The sequence below is a fragment of the Plectrocnemia conspersa genome, unplaced genomic scaffold (genome assembly GCF_051122295.1).
Source record: "Plectrocnemia conspersa isolate PC_06_02 unplaced genomic scaffold, ASM5112229v1 ptg000002l, whole genome shotgun sequence".
Classification (NCBI taxonomy): domain Eukaryota; kingdom Metazoa; phylum Arthropoda; class Insecta; order Trichoptera; family Polycentropodidae; genus Plectrocnemia; species Plectrocnemia conspersa.
The window spans coordinates 25565240-25582459 of NW_028277166.1; the positions used below are offsets into that span (position 1 = coordinate 25565240).

Below are 17220 nucleotides of genomic sequence, written 5' to 3' on the forward strand. Positions count from 1 at the left end.
TGTGTTAATTTGACCATTTTTTAACTGAATTCAAATTATTAAAATTTTTGAATATTAGCCATATTTATTTCAACATATGATTATTTTACTATGACAATTATCGTGTGCACAAAAACCGTTAAATATTTTTTTGGTTGAAGTGTTTAAAATATTTTTTCATGCCTTTTAGTTCTTCTATTAAATAATAAAAATGTTACCTGTCTTTGTTTTATGAAAGCTGCCATGAGGTGCGGATTCGCCTTCAATATTTGCAAAATTTGAGCTTGCTGCTCCGGGCAAGAAGGCATTCGTAGAGTTAGCATGAGCTGTTGCAGAGCCTTTTGATGCTGCTGTGGAGATATTCCAGGATGATTCACCGCGCTGGTGCCGACGGGCTGGCGTACGGGCCCGCCGACCATGCCGCCCACATTGCTCATTTGTCCCATCGACTGGCCAGGTTGCTGTTGCTGTGGCACCATACCCATGATCTTCGAATGAAAGATTACATTTATTAATCCTACTGAGAGAATTTAGGGACCCCGATTTTTGTTATTAATATTTTTTTTCTAAGAAATAATCAGACTTTACTTTAAAAAAAGGATTAATAACCCCCGATACGTATATTACAAAACAACTCACCTGTTGAGGATTGTTTTGCTGGTTGAGTATTTGTTGTGTATGGGTCGGATGTTGCGGATGCTGAGGATGAGGATGCATCTGCCCCACTTGCGGATGATTGAGTCCTTGCGATAACGGGTGTAGTTGCCGAAGCGCCTGTTGCGGTTTTCCCGGATAACGCTGCTGTTGAGGGGCCCATTGCTCCATATGATGCAGCTGATGTCGCTGCTGCATGTGTTGTTGAGGAGGCGGCATTTGCTGCGCTGCTTTACCGTAATGCGGAGTCGACTGCTGCCGGGCGGCTTCCTCCTGCACCTGCTTCACGACTTGCAGTACGTTAGGCGGCGGCGTGTGAGTAGCCGGAGCGGGCTTGGCGCCGGTGAGAGGGGGGGAAGCCAGGGCCGGGGGAGCGGCCGGAGGCGGCGGACTGTTACCCGTGCTGCCTCCCATTCCTGGCACGTTCATAACGGCCATTCTCCTTCGAAGCAACTGAGCTTGCTGTAATCTCTGTTGCAACTGTTGCTGTTTTAATTTATGTTTTATATTACTACAGAAAGGCACGAGACATTTAGTTTCCTGGCAATGTTTCGCATGATAGCAGCATAACGCAACGAGCTGTTTGCATATAGAACAGCCGCCGTTGGTTTTCCGCTTGCATATCTTGGTGTGCGTCACCACCCGTTTCATCTTCTGGCACGACGGTAATCTGCAATTTGCATCTCGACATTGACAAGCGTGCACCAGCGACTGGATGCACCTCTGGATGGAGAGCTTGCGTGCTTCTTGGGGATTCGCTTGCTTGTTTTCCCCGGGAGAGGAACCGTCGTCCAGATCGAGACCTAGTTTCTCCATCTTATGCGGATGACCGTCGCTATCGTAACACACGATGCAGAGGTCGAAGTCTTCGCACACGGTGCAATGATAGCGAGTTTCGACGTGAGTCTTGCAATTGTTGCAAGTGTATACGAATTTGTCCTGTCCTTGATTATGCAACTCCCACAACATGCACAAGGTAGAGAACTGAGCTCTTCTCATCGACGAAAATTCGTAATGTCTATCGCGAGCCATAGTCAAGAAAGCGTCGCGTCCGTCCATCAGGTCGCAATTGATCAACGGATCGGGATCTTGAATGGGCTGCAAGATATAAAAACAGTCATCAGTAACTTTTAATAATTGTCGCAATTCTTCAATTTTAATTATATAATATACTTGATAAATTTGAAACCAAAATTTCAAGTGTATTTTTTCGCCAATTTAAGCTAATATAAATAAATGATACTGCAAAAAAACGATTGCAACCAATCCCTGGCCAATATGGAATAATACTGAATATCGTATTTCTAATTGGAAAAAAACTGCAAATTCTGAATCGGCATTTTTTTATTCGGAAAAATGCAAAACATATTGTGGAACTGACAACGTTTTGTTTGATCGACACATTCATAGCGTTTATAGAAGCGCAAGTTTGCAAGTCTAGTAACGAGAACAATTTATTTATTATAATTTTTGCTTATTAACAATAATAACAAGAAAAAAGTGAAACTCGACAGAAAAATCTATAAATAATTTAATCAAAATGGAAACATGTAGGTATTCATATTGTCTGTAAAAATATATTTTCGTAATTCGATTTTTTCTATGTATATATATATATATATATATATATATATATATATATATATATATATATTTTATTGTTATAATCAAACAGTTTTGTCGATCTTTGATATTAAAAATAAATAAAAATCCAGTATTATCTCGTTTCTGTGATAAGTTAGTATGATAATTTTTACGAAATTTCCAATATTGAATTAATGAAGTTTTTTTAGTGGCCGTAATAGTTTTAAATATGCCTTTATAGCGACCTCGATGAAATTCATATCTCGCTTACAGAACGGTGTTTATGCAGCAAAGGACAAATAATAACTGTTTTTGTATCTTTATAAATAGAAGCAATACAACAATAAAAATTTAAATTCTGAACAATAACAATTGAATATACTCACTGCGAGGCTGGCGGCGGACTGAGCCGAATGCAACCGGATAACAAAGAACACCTCCTTGTGTTTCTCCATAGTGGCGAATATTTTTGCACTAAGATCGTTGCCAGTTTGCTGATCGCTATGTTTTTTGCTGTTTTTACGTTGCGCAGCCTTCGACTTGTTTGATTTTTTAGCTTTCTTTTGCCCTTTCTTCTTACCGTCGGGACCTTGCTCGCTGTCTTCAGAGTGTTGAATTATTTGCTAAGGAACGATAAAAACGACTAGATCAGTAAAAGGTCGGTTCATCGGACATATTGAAAAAAAACAACTCACCGCAGCCTCGGCCGCTTCGGCTTGTTTTCTCTTTTCCTCCTCTTCTTGATCTAGTTCCTTGATCGACTCTTCCAAGACGTTGGGCCAAAAATCTCCCTCGAAATAAGGCAAATCGGCCGCTGACGTGATGCTGTCTTCCAAAGCTTGTTTCAAAATATCCTTGTAATCGACGATGATTCTTTCTATGATACCCTTGTCTAGCATTTTCTTGTACCATTCCTGCAGTCGTTTAGGCTTTGGAATCTTCTGTTCCACAGGATGACAGTGGAAAATGTAATCGTCGCCTTCGGAAGGAGGACAAGCCCAAATATGGGCCATCGTATATCCCAGTTGTTTGGCATAGTCTAAATATCCCAAGAGGATCTCGTGATACACCGCCGTCCGGCACTGTCGAGGTTTGAAAAAATGAACCGAATCTAAGTAAGCGATGTAAACTCGCCTCGTGTTGGGCATAGGCGACTCGCTGCCGTATTCTTGGACGTGCATGCCGAAGAAGCAGACGTCCGCGCCGTCGATTTCTTCGAAAGCGAATAGCGCTTTGGCGCGATATGGAAATTCGCCGTGCAGATCTCCAGATTCGACGAAACGACCCCTCATTCCAGGTTTCACTTCCACTATTTTATCGGAACTCGCGACGACTCGAATGCTAACCTCGCCGGCACCCGCTTCCTTCTTTTTCAAAAAGTTATTAACCCTAGTCTCGATATATATTCCTAATTTCGAAGTCGGCAGACGCTTTGCGTTAAATTTGTTCTCTTTCCGCTTGGCGCCTTTCTTTTTAAGGCAACCGGTGCAAACGAACCCTTGAGTCCAAATTTGATCCAAGTGAAGAACGCAGATTTGATGTTGCTTGCGACCACAGTCGTCGCAAACGACGTAAGGCTCGAGTTCTAAATGGTCATTTTTCATTTCTAAAAATTGGTCTTTTTCTATTAACCTGAAAGTTGAATTGATAAAAATATTATAAACGCCACTGGAAGAGTTCAAATTATAGAATAAAATGCTTACGTTTGGGGTTGCATAGGATCATCCCCTAAAGTAACAGTATTTCCCGGTATATCGTTGAAGCACTTTTGGCAAAAAGTATACCTAGAATCAAAAACGAATTTGTGAAAGCGAGTTATTATTGCAAATAAATTACATTTATTTTTTTATATTGTACCTATTTTGGTAACTAAAATATTTCGCATCTCTAGGAATAGTACAAAGTTGCTTGCCGTAACAGCATAAAACTTGAGGGTTAAAAGTATATTTCCTACCGCAGCAATAACCCAAGTTTTGCATCACCGGATCGATCTCCGTTTCGAAAACTTCGGATAACTAAAATAACAAAGGTTAAAAATTGCACACACTGATAAATCAAATAAAAAAATAAACACTAACCTTGGTGCAATATCGATACACCCGTGAAGTCTTTCTGTTATATAACCAAGCGTTGTCGAACATCAGCCAAATATCGTCTACGTATTCCCAAGGGTCCGAATACTGTCCCGTGTCCAGTTTGATCTTTATCGTGGCCAAGTCGATCGGCTTCTTCACAATGTCGAAGTAATCGGGAATGCACAACTGCTGCGGGTCCACGGGTTGTCTGAAGGGCAAAGATTCCGGATCTTGTCTGAAGAGCTTCTCCAGAGTGGGCATCAGAGCCTGTCTCAATTCTTCCGGTTTAAAGACGCACTTTCTCTTCTTGTCGGCCGCTAGGTTTTGTATCGGCTCCGGTATCGCCGGTTTGACGTCGCTGACGGGAGACATGCGCTCTTCTTTCACAGTGGGCTCTTCCTTGATCTCGGAGCGACCGTCACCGTCTGAGGACTCCATCTTGATCTCTCTCTTGATCTCGTTGTGCACACTTTTACCGCCACTGTGATTGCTCATCGAGTCGTCGGGATCTTCCTTCTTGATGTCGTCCTCTTGTTTCATATCCATCTTGCCGCCTGACATGCCAGGATGACTCCGGGGAGCTCGAGGACTATCCTCTTGATCCATCGAGGCGGCCGCGTTGAGAGCGGCCATCTGAGAGGACAGAGACGACGAAGTAGACCTGGAAGCCGCCGGTATTCCCTTCCCCGGCACACTGGGGACTTGGTCTTGAGACGACGGCGGGAGGGGACTCGGCAAAGCCGGAGGGATCAACGGAGTGGAGGGTGTGCTAGAGGGGACCGGGCCATTCGAGGAGACCGCGGCTAAGCCCGGAGATGCTCCCTTTTGAGATCCCACCGACGTGGGTCCGGAGCTCAGCTGCGAAGCCATCGACACTTGATCGGACGCAGTCGAAGACGGCAGAGGCATCCTGTTGTTGAATTGAGATTGATTCATGTACGGGCTCTGAACTTGCCCACTCGGAGTCCCGTTGGACACCTGCTGGGCCAATCGAGCCTTCATTATGTCGGGGAACTGCTGATTGGAGATCGGAGAGTTGCCCAGCATGCCGGGCCCGTTGGAGTTGTGACTCGAAAATTGGTTTGTATTGGAGGCATTGCCGTTGCCGAGACTGGAGGCCGGCGACGGCATCGGTTGTCCGAACGGAGACAGACCGGGGTTGGAAACGACCATATTGGAGGTGGGAGTAGGAGGATGCGCGTTCGGACTCGGACCCGGAGGGCCCACGAGATTGGGTTGGAACTGCATCCGGTTGGGAGGGACAGCTAGACCCATTCCCGGTGAGTGACTTCGCATCGCGGAGGGCTGCTGGGCGACAGCAGGTCGAGGTCCCGCAGGCCCGGGGGTCATTTGTGGTCTCGCAGCGCCAGGAGTATTGGGCGCGTTACCGTCGGCGCCGCCCTGCTGCTGCTGCTGCATCTGCTGTTCTTTTCTTCTTTGGCGTTTCTCTTCGAGTTCTTTTTGAATCTTGTATATCTTCTCGGCTAACAAATGATAATATTCAGAGCGAGTCGCCGCCATTTCGTACATGTCTCCTTCTACTTTGCGGGCGTAGGCGACGAGATTATGCATTCTCTTATCGAGCATCGTGGTGGGGTCCGGAGTGGGAAATATCGCTTGAACTCTGTTTTTAAAAAAAATATAATTATTCAAAATCGAAATTTTGCGACGAATATAATCATACAAAAATTTACTCACAATTTATGCACTAAATGGTTTCGCAGATCCGATGTGATGGATTGATGCCATTCTTTAGTGACGGAAACGGGATTAGCAGTGACTTGTGTACAATTCAAAGGCAAATTATTCTGACCGAGCTGTAAAGGCGAAAACAAATTCGTTCATCGAATCGACTAGACAAGTTTGATAAAAATAGAAGAAATATATACTACAAACCTGCTGCGATGGCATGTCTTGATTGGTCACGTTAGACACATTCGATTGGATAGGCAGAGATTGATTGTTTTGATTTTGATGAAAGAGCTGCATGTAGGAGTCCGATCCCAACGGTAGGCCAACGCCGGGCGGTCGGGGTCCGCCCGGTGCAGCAGCGCGGGGATGCGCCGCATTACCTACGGGAGCCGGCGTTCTCACCATTTGATTGTTGACGGAAGCGGGTCCCGAACCGACGACAGTCGGTATTTGAGGAGGGCCAGCGCTCAGACCTCCTCCAGTAGGACACTGAATACCTAGCGCATCGTAGGCGCGTCGCATGTCAGACGCCGACGGGTTGGAAGTAGAGCTAGCCACTGGCGGAGTTCCCGCAGCTGAAAGGATCGAAGGTCAGCTATCAACCTAAGGATCTACGATAGAGACTAGCAAAAAAAAAACACTTACCTCCGCTCAAATTGTTAGTTCTATTTCTGTCCGCTTGTTTTAACGGCAAACACACCGGACAGTCGTTTCTGGTGCAGTGTTTCCAATGATTGATGATCTGTCTCGAAGAAGAGCAATGCGGCACCGTACAACTCTTACCCGCCTGTTTTATCGGGGCGAAAGAAAGCATAAGAAATAAATGTCAAAGAAAAAAACTAAAAACCTACTTTTGAAATAATGGGAACCTGGCAAATAATCATGTGATTGAGCACGCCTTTCATGGTCTTGCAGTGCGGGAGGGTACACTGCCACGTCTCCCCGTTTGACTGGGACTCTCTCCGCTGGCACTTGTGAGCGTGGAGAAGAAGCACCAGCTGCTGTTGGATGAGCTTCCTCTTCTCCGGGTCGGCGATCGACGTCGGAGGCTGAGGCTGCGCGGAGGTGGAGGGAGCTGACTGCTGCGTGGCGGCCTGCGGTCCCGGTTGAGAACTCGAAGGCGCGCCCGAGAGAGGCTGGTGAGGCGAGGGTGCAGGCGGCACTGCCGCTCCGGCCATTCCTCCGGCACCCCCCACGTTAGCGCCTTCAACGGGGGCACCGAAACGGGCTCCTCCTCCGGCTCCGGCCCCGACGGCGTTTCCGACGCCACGCTGAGTCGGCGTGACTCCTGCGAGAAAGGAATGTTAGCGAAAAAAACACATTATAAAATGCAAAATTTAAAACGGATCATACCCGGCATCTGAGGGGGCGCCGCACCTTGCGGAGGGGTGTACGACGGATGATAGGGGGCCATCGGATGATTGGGAGTCGCCACTCGCTGGCCGGTCAAGAGATGCGAAGGACCGGGCCTCGGGCCCGTTCCGACTCCCAAGTGACTGGCTGCCTGCTGCTGTTGTTGCATAGCAACTCTAGCCAACATAGGTCCGTTTTGCATGGCTCCCTGTTCGTACGGGAAAATGGTTAAAAATCCATCGTCTATGCGTTAAATTATCGATCGCTTCGTAAGAACACTCACCTGAACTGCGTGATGCTGGCCGTGATGAGCGGGGCCCATGGCGGAGACCGGCAACGGCGGTTTGTTCGCGCCGACGACCAGACCGCCGGTTATTCCGACGCTGACTCCCATGACGCCACCGCCGGCCATGAGCATGCCGCCGGTGCCGCAGAGGACGCCGCCGACGTTCATCCCTGATTCGTCAACGGTCGACTTTAATCCCGAAAGTCGCGATTGGAAAAAGGCACGCGGACGATACGTACCCTGCATGGAAGCTTGGTGCTGGCCTGCATTTGGTAACATGTTTTGATGCATGCCTCCCATCTGATCTTTGGACACGGCCACATTGGGAGGCGACTGCAAGTTGGGGCTCTTGTTGCCCAAGGCCGCCATCGACATGGCGTTGTGGCCGAGGTTCTTATTAGCCTGTTTTGTATAAATTATTAAATTAATACAAATATTCGTTGTCACAATTACTCCTAATCATTAGCAAAGTCCTTACTACACAATTGTGGGAAACGTAATTAACCCTTTGAGTAGTATCGCCATACATGTACGGTAGCCGATTATTCAGTATTGAGGTACCCCAGATAGTTATATATTTACATATAACTGAAGAAATAATAAATAAAAAAGTCATTATATTTGGGTTTTTTTTAAATTTGATTTAATATAAATATTTTTATAGAAAATAATACCAAGAAATTAAACATTACGAAATAAATAAACATTACAACAATTATTTTATATTAATTTTAGAAAAAAAATATTGAGAGGCTCTGAATTGGTATAAAAAAATCACAAAAACCGAATAATATATAAAAAATATATAAAATTAATTAACGAAATTGAATAATAGAAAAGTGTTAATGTAAATTATCAAAACATACTAATACAAAAAAATAGTAAAATAAATCAAAGCGATAAAATGTTGAGAGCCACCCACTTTTTTTTATAATTCACTATAAATGCAATATAAAATAATAATAAACAATAACAGAAATAATAATAGAAAAATACGTAAAATTAACTCACTCGCAGGTGTATACTAACAAATAACAAATGTGTATAATATATTACCTCACTACTCAAAGGGTTAAAATAACCGGAGCATACATTAGGGATGGACAAGATATTTTGTTGTACAATGGGGGTATTTTATTGGGATACAATTCCACACAGTTAATACCATTAATCTACTGCAACAGCATGTCTTAAAACGTTAGACTGATATGTCATTAAACTCAATCTTCATCGTTTTATTATCTTCTATTAGGTGAATATGAAAGTAACTGCTGTTTTTTTTTTAACAGTTTGACCTTCAAATGTTTAAGGAAATAATGTTTATTTAAGCAACTACATAATTTTTATTATGGATACAACATTTATTTACCTATTAATTTATTTATAAATTTAAATCCTATAAAATCTTGTTTTGAAGGTGAAAAATTCATCAAGTTTTGACTTTTTAACAGCTGTAAATGTTATTATTATGATTGTTACACGACTGATAAAATTTTTTTTAACAAAATCAATGTCCCTTTTAAATAACGATCAAAATAGGTTTAACCCTCTGTTCCTCGAGTGGCGTCTGAGACAAAGGGTAATCATTTACACCATTTGCAATAAGAAGCATAAAAACAGCAATAAATTCCATATAAAGCTTATATTTATTTTTAAAATTATTTCTGAATCATTATTCTAAAGCAACAAATGCATTCAGAAGATCAAAATATATCATCTACTCCTGCGGGCTACCTAAATTGTTTTCATGATTCGACTAGATAATGACTTGACTTAGCCATCCCTGGTATGCATAATAAACTAGTGTAAAATAAGATTATCGAAATAATATACAAAAAAAACTTCTAAAAGGTTGATGCATAATTAACGTTGTATAAGCATAGAACTAACATAGTATGTTAACACTTAACCGACGGGTCGTTAATTCACCACCTGCACCATGACAAATGGCAGTTTTGCAAGAATTTCGCGCAACGCAAAGTTATAACGAAAAATATAACTTTTAAATTAAAAGGAATGATAAAAAATAATGGTTTTGACTTGCATTGGTACTAGTGGGTGCTGTTCCCGAGAATTTTCTGAAAATACGCAGAATCTCGGGAATTTTAAGTATTTTTATTGAAAAAAAGAAACGAATTATTATTTATATTTAAAAAAAAACCAACACATTGTTTAAATATGAAACCTGGCTCTTTTATAGTCGACATATTAAAAAAAATTGTCAGATTGTGTTTGATTCAGATTTGCAATTTAATCATTTTTATCATGTTTTGTAAAAATGTGACACCTTTAGATTCATTTCGTTTCATAAAACATAAAAATTTGGTATATCCAAAGTTATTAATTATTTTAAGATTAAAAAAATATTTTCAATTTCTGTAATTTCTACAGAGGATGTGGATATACAATAAAACAGCAATAAAATTACTCAAATTCCTTGGGGCACAAAATTTATATGGCCTGCGGGTCGTAACTTCAGTGTTGAACTAAATAATGGAACTTTGTCTAATTAATTTACGTTTATAATAGAAAAATCCATAAAATTTAAATTTACACTTTATTATTAGTACATTTTGTATGCAGCAAAGGACAATAGTTGGACAGTGCTGATGTAGAAGATTAATTTTTGTAAAAACAAATGAGATTTAAAAGAAAGAACTTGAGATCAATAACGGAATAATATCGGCAATATAAAATTATCGATGTTAAAATATCATTTATATTTTCCCGTCATAATTTTCGAAACCTAAATACCAGGAGTCAGTCCCAGGTGTGAATCTGAAGATTTACTTTGCATAAATGCACAAACAACTCGTTTTATGGAACAAAGTATTTATTATAATGCACATATCTCTCAAAATAATTCCCAAGTTTTCAATCTGAGATTCTACCATTATATATATGTTATATATTTTATAATAATTTTAGCAAAGATGAAAGTCGACAAATTTTTGTCGACAAAGTCGGCAAAGGCACCTAAATGTATAAAATACAATAAACATGCATTGATGCTTTCTAAGCGATATAGCGCCGCTGACTTGACCACAATGCTGTATGTTCACAAACACGCAAATACACAATTGTATTTATTCAGTATATGTAGAATTATCAGATTCAGTACAATCATTGAAATCCGAAAATGACGAAAAAATCGTCGATAAACGAAGCCAACGAAAACCGAGGTACCACTGTATTATATTTTGACTTTTTAAATATTGTACATTTATCTATGAAGTTTCATTCCAAAAAATTGTGGATAAATGCATATTACAAAATAGTTCCTCCCAACCAAGGGCAGCATAAATCGGTTAGATTTTTGCAGGTAATGATATTTTTTTTATATATGTTATGAAACAATGAACTATGTATTTAACGAATAGTTAGATCATTCAAATTATTTTGATTAGCCATTATTTTTAACACTGAGCGTGGCTGGTATTTTTTACATGCCATTTGACACTGCTAATATGCATTGGGAACTTATTTTTGCCATAAACTCTAAATATTTAGTTCAATAAAAAGTGAAGACACAAAAGGTTCATGGCACTTTTACTTACCTTTATTTAACCAACTCGCGATTATTTTGATGGCATCTGTAATGTCATTTGCGGTCAAATGGTTAAAAAAAAAAAAGATGGCAGAACAGGCTGGTTTTCGAACTTGGCGAATTAATATCCTGATAGTCAGAAGTTCTTTACGGTTGATGTCTCTTTATCGAGATACTTTGAGATTGAGGCGCACCATTGCAGTTGTATTTCTAATTTCAGATTGAGATTATCGATGTTCGATTCTAAGATTTACAAAATTACTATTTCCATTCTTTGTACAGGCGAACCTCGACTTTTGCACAATTCGCACATTTAAAAAAATTAATTTTTTTAAATTTAATTTTTTTTAAAGAAAAATTATAAGCATCAGTGAGAAATGGAAATACTTTAGTGTATCACACAATCGAGACAAAGATGGTAATTATTAGACGTTCTGATAGCAGTGAATCTTTTGCTTCAATCAGACGTTTGTATGATACAAACAGGTCTACGATATGTTCAATTTTGAAAAATAAAAATATAATTAAGGAATACGTTCAAAATTGTGGAAATATATCTTTAAAGATTGTTTCCAAAAAAACATGGATGAAATAGAAAAATCTTTGTCATCATGGATTGATGACCAACATCAAAAAGATGTCCCGAGTATTTCAATTATTCAAGCAAAGGCTCTTAGTTTGCACAAAGATTGGAAGGCTAGATTAATAGAAGATTTTAACACAGTTTTTCAAGCAAGTAACGGTTGGTTTAACAATTTTAAAATGAGGTATTCTTTTCATAATATTAAATTTACTGGAGAGTCGGCTGATGCGGATAAAGATGCTGCAAAATAATTTATTTCCTAATTATCCAAAATTATTGAAGATGGAGAATATTTCTCTAGCCAAATATAATAATTATAGATGAGACAGGATTATTTTGGAAAACTCTTTAACAATGAAAAATATGAATGAAGCCTTCACGCATCTTGACAAATTTTTAAATAGTTAAGGGAAACACACGGAACTGTTTAAGGGAAACACATGTAAACCCCACTTAAACATATCACTTAACACGTTAACTGCCAACCAAAATTTTGAAAAATACTGTCCAGGCCAAAACGAATTTTGACTGGATATTGCATATATAATAATAAATGATATAAATAATTAGTTAGTGGTTGAAAAATGCAAGCGTAACGTGTTATTGGGGGTGTCCGCCACCCATGGCCACCATGGCTCTGTAGAATAAGTGTCCGCCATTAGTGGCCACCATGGCGCCCTCGAATATTTACCAGTGTTTTACTACTGCACGATAAAACTATATTAGGCCTTTCATCAATCTATCAACAGTCGCTGACTATGGTGCCTGAACCTTTTAAGTGGATTATGAATACAACAGGTATCCTAAAGTATGGTGAGAAGACATATACCTGCTGTCGCGCAAACAAATTAGAATAATCATGGATGATTGATCCCCCAGCCAGAAAACATACTCTTATCTAACTTAAATCAATTTATCAGGTATTAGAGGAAAAACTCAAACACCTTCAAGTTGACTACATGCCTGGACTGATACCGATAAAGACGAAATTAAGAGATTTTTAGGTCTCATTATGTTTATGGGACTAGTAAAACTACCCAACATTCAACTAGTATATTGGAGTCAAGAAATTCCATTCCGGCAAACATTTCCGCCAAGCGTGATGAGCAGAAATCGCTTTGAGATCTTGCTTCATTTCACAGACAACAACACTTCTGATTCAGAAAACCGGCTGTGGAAAATATCCAATCTGGTCAACGAGTTGAACAATAATTTAAAAAAATACTATTACCCTCATGAAACTGTTTGCATCGACGAAAGTTTTGTTCCTTTTCGTGGACGAATAGGTTTCAGGCAATATATGAAGCATAAAAGGAACAAATATGGAATCAAGATATTCAAATTATGTACGTCTTCGGGATATACATACAGCCTGAAAATATATACAGGCAAACAGTTGAATGTTGTTGGTTCTGTACCTACAAATGTAGTGATGGAACTGTGTCAACCGTTATTTAAAAAAGGTCATACTATATGCACAGACAACTGGTATACTAGTATTGATGTAGCTAATAAATTAATAACAGAAGACTCACACTTATTGGGAACTCTACGATCCAATCGAAGAGGTATCCCAAACGATGTCGCAAATGCGCAACTGAAAAAAGGAGAAATTGCTGCTAAACAAAATAAAAGAGGAATTAATATAGTAAAATGGAAAGATACCAGAGGTGTCATGCTTCTTTCCACCAAACACACACATGAATACTGTGACGTAAAATCTAGAAGAGGAATAATAAAACAAAAGCCAAAAATGGTAGAAGAATATAATAGAGGGAAATCGTCAGTAGACTTATCGGATCAAATGGCTGCATATTGTACCCCTTTACGAAAAACGGTTAAATGGTACCGGTAAAAATTGCAATCGAACTACTATTGAATACAGCTGTTGTAAATTCAAGATTGCTGTATATGGAGGTGACGAAAAATAAAATATCAATTGTCGAATTTAGACAGCAATTATTATTACATTTAACATGTAAAAATGATAATCAGGTATCTAAATCCCACCAAGTACCACCAGGAAGTACACGACACGAAATGCTACAAAAAGATGGCCCAGCAGCTAAAGTTCGTCGTTTTTGCGCTAGATGCTATAAACTAAATGTGACAATTAATGGACGAAAATATGCAAAAAATCGTACAAAACGGGTAACTACCTATTGTGGGAGATGCGAAAGCAATCCGCATTATTGCATACCCGTTTCAATGTCGACCATAAAAAAATGAAGAAAAATAATAATTCTATGTATGTACAATATGTAATTTATAAAATGTTATTCATTCAATTTTTATTGTGTTTATATGTTTTTTTTCTTATCTTTTTATTTTGAAATTGTATTATTACTATATGTATAATTTCAGTTACCAAAAGTTACCTTTCATAATTTGAAAATAAATATTTTTAGCCAATGATGATTTTTTTCAAACCTATATGCTTCAAAATATTATACAGTATTATTTGTTATATATATATATACATAAATATTCCAATGAGTTCGATTAAAATAATAAAGTTTTAAATTTTCGTGTTTGGATATGTTCGGTGGAGGCCATGGTGGCCACATTGAAAAAAAAAGTAGCATCAATGTGGATGTTCTGTCTTGCTAATGTTTGGAAGAGGCCATGGTGGCCATACATGCATAAAAATCTAAGCGGGGAAGTGTGCGGCGGCTTCCCGGGAACATTTTACTTTTCAGTTTTTGCCGGCCATAGGTAGCCACCATGGCCCTGCGCGAACCTTAGGTGCCGGCCATAATGGCCACCATGGCAGTTAACGTGTTAAACGCCTTAAACATATTATATTTACTTGATAGATAAATATTTTAAAATACACACAAATTTAATTTTTTTTACTTCCCTCTACTTTCGAACATCCAACATTCGCACACAACCAATGTGCGAAAGTCCAGGTCCTCCTGTAATTTGTTATTCGAAATATTTGACAAAACTTTTTTTTAATCGATTATGAGTTTAATTTGGGTGCTATTTTTAACAGAGAATTATTTTAAGAGATATGTGCATCAAAATAAATACTTTGTTCCATAGAAGGTATTATATGTGCATTTCTTCTTCTTCTTTATTGGCATGACAGCCGTGTGACTGAATAAACGCGTCTAATAGGCATGAAATGGACAAATAAACACAAAAACTAGAATGCTTTGGGTGCTATTTAACAGGGAATTTTTTAAAAAGATATATGCATTAAAAAAATACTTTGTTCCATAAAACGAATTGTTTGTGTATCTTCAGAAAAGGATTCGTTATTTATCAGGTGTTCAATGTTTTGACCAATTCTCGCTCGCACCTAATCTGTCCAACAGCAATGCACAAACAATTATTTTATATATTGCTCATTTAAAATATCCTCATTTAATGCTGTGTATACAAATTATCTGAAGTATTATATTGATTTTTTTAGTGTTCCATAAACGCTAAATTATATTGAAATTGGGGCTTTTTAACATCTGTCTAACATTTATCTTATTGCATTCGAGTGACATTCAATTCTAATCAAATATCAAACTTAAACATGTATATAAATTTAAGATATATATTTCATTATATCATTATAGATCAGATGCTTGTTTTCATAGAAGTGGTTTTTTACTCTGAATACTCACTGTATTCAGAGTGATGTATTGCCTCATTTTAATAGAAGTATCTTTGTACAGTTGAAGGGTCAACCAAAATCGATTGTGTAAAGTGAAAAACATTACTTCCTATTTCTAAAGCTTTTATTGCTTGCAGCATAATCATATTTTTCCGCCTTCCACTTGGCTTTATATATTCAGATTATTTGTTGCATTCATAGTGCTCGATAGTGCTGTGTTAATTTGGAATTACATTAACGAATCATACGAATTTTGAATTGAATCCTTAAAAGTCTTCACTGTTACGTTACAAAATTCTTTGAAGCTATACTTCTGTCTGAATTGGGAACATTTTATTATTAAGCAGTGGATTAAGACTTTGGTGAATATGGAGGATACTGCAAAATGAAATAATCTAAATTTGCTAATCATGGAGCATTCACATTTGTTGACTAATATTGGCTGGGGTTTTTCTTTCATAATATCAATTTTCCAATTGGTTATCCTGGTTACAAAAATGAGTAACAAAGTGAGCTTAAGAAGTGACACTAAACTGCCGTTGCAGGTTTATCGTTTCGTAACTTGGACAACTGACTTAAATTGTGCAACAACAAAAGATTGACCTTGAAAAAATCCTGAGATGTTTGGTTTACAATTTCTAAATAATAATTCCAAATCAATTTATTTTGAATCAAGTCCCACAAGTCAACACTAGTCACAATAACATAACAAATTCCACATAGTCGAAAAATAATAATATTAATCCCAGCTGTATTGCATTGTATTGTATTCAAAGGAACCGACCTGTCTCTGCATGAGGTGGCCGAGCTCCATCTGACGCAGCGAGGCCGAGTCGTCGCCGTTGAGCTGCGGCTGCTGACCGGGGCCAGGTCCGGGTCCCTGCGCGGGCGGCTTTCCGTTGGCGCCGGCGGACTGGTCGCCCCACGAGCTGCTCGACATGAGCTCGTCGGGGAGGTCCTTCTCCAGGTCGAACATGTCCATGTTCGAGAACACGTCTGCGAAGGGGCGAGAAGCAGAGTTGAAAAACGCGTCAAAGTGACAGTCGGTTACCGCGGGAAACGGCATCGCGGAGCACAAAGGCGCGGAGGGGGGGCAGGAGGGGAGAAACGGGGGCCCACGACGGCGAAGTCGCCTCGGGGGCGCGGGCCGCGGTGCGATTCGGCGATCGAACGCGATCCGGCGGCCCGGCTAGGGCGAGGGGAGCGGGCCGCGGAGGGGGTCGGCGGACGGGACGCTAGCGGGCGAGCGGGGCGGGAGGGGGGCGGGGGGCGTCGGCTCCGGGGCCGGGGGCGCAGCGCACCTGCGGAGTCCGAGGGGCCCTGGAAGGGGTCGCGCAGCTTGGCGCGCTTGTTGGGCGGCTCGTCCACCAGGTGGTCGGCCATGTCTGAAGGTCCGCGGGCGGGCGGGGGCGCGGGGCGCTGGGGGCGCGGGGCGCGCGGGGAGGCGTCCGGGGGCGTCGTCGCGTCGGGGCGCGGCCGTCGGCCGGCGGCTGCGGCGCGCCGCGGAGGCGCCCGACCGCGGCGACTCGCTGGCGCCGAGGCCGCACAAGATGGCGGCTGTTGATGAAAACCGATACTACGCTTGTCAGAAAATGTAGGCCTAATGTTGTGTCGGGCGCGGCCATTGGCCGACGCGGTCACGTGACTCGGAAGCGGCGGGGCGACGCGCGCGCCTGCGCGTCGAACGCCACAGCGTCACTTCCGGCCGTGGCGCGGCGCTCAAATTACACTCCGAGCAGATCCTTCGATCTCGATTCTCGATTCGAATAAAAATATACATACATGTTTTTATTGTAATTTGAAATCGAGTTATAATAATAAAGTATCAAGATTCATGAACCTGAATGTTTCGTT

General features: G+C 40.5%; 1 protein-coding gene across 4 annotated transcripts in view; it reads right to left on the reverse strand.

Moving 5' to 3' along the window:
* Positions 1-16944, reverse strand: part of nej (CREB binding protein nejire) — a 20937-nt gene extending 3993 nt beyond the window's left edge. The window contains exons 1-16 of one of the 4 annotated variants that reach the window (XM_088181610.1): positions 16668-16944; positions 16151-16362; positions 7863-8025; positions 7621-7793; positions 7338-7545; positions 6854-7272; positions 6630-6771; positions 6189-6559; positions 5991-6109; positions 4296-5916; positions 4075-4232; positions 3921-4001; positions 2913-3849; positions 2604-2840; positions 619-1731; positions 198-467 (exon numbers count right to left, since the gene is read on the reverse strand). In XM_088181610.1, coding sequence (XP_088037736.1) covers positions 198-467; positions 619-1731; positions 2604-2840; positions 2913-3849; positions 3921-4001; positions 4075-4232; positions 4296-5916; positions 5991-6109; positions 6189-6559; positions 6630-6771; positions 6854-7272; positions 7338-7545; positions 7621-7793; positions 7863-8025; positions 16151-16362; positions 16668-16749 — 6306 coding nt within the window. In that variant the 5' untranslated portion in view covers positions 16750-16944. Of the gene's footprint in view, positions 1-197; positions 468-618; positions 1732-2603; positions 2841-2912; positions 3850-3920; positions 4002-4074; positions 4233-4295; positions 5917-5990; positions 6110-6188; positions 6560-6629; positions 6772-6835; positions 7273-7337; positions 7546-7620; positions 8026-16150; positions 16363-16667 lie in introns of all 4 variants that reach the window. The other 3 variants (XM_088181609.1, XM_088181608.1, XM_088181607.1) reach the window with 3 other exon arrangements.
* Between the last annotated feature and the right edge of the window lie 276 nt (positions 16945-17220).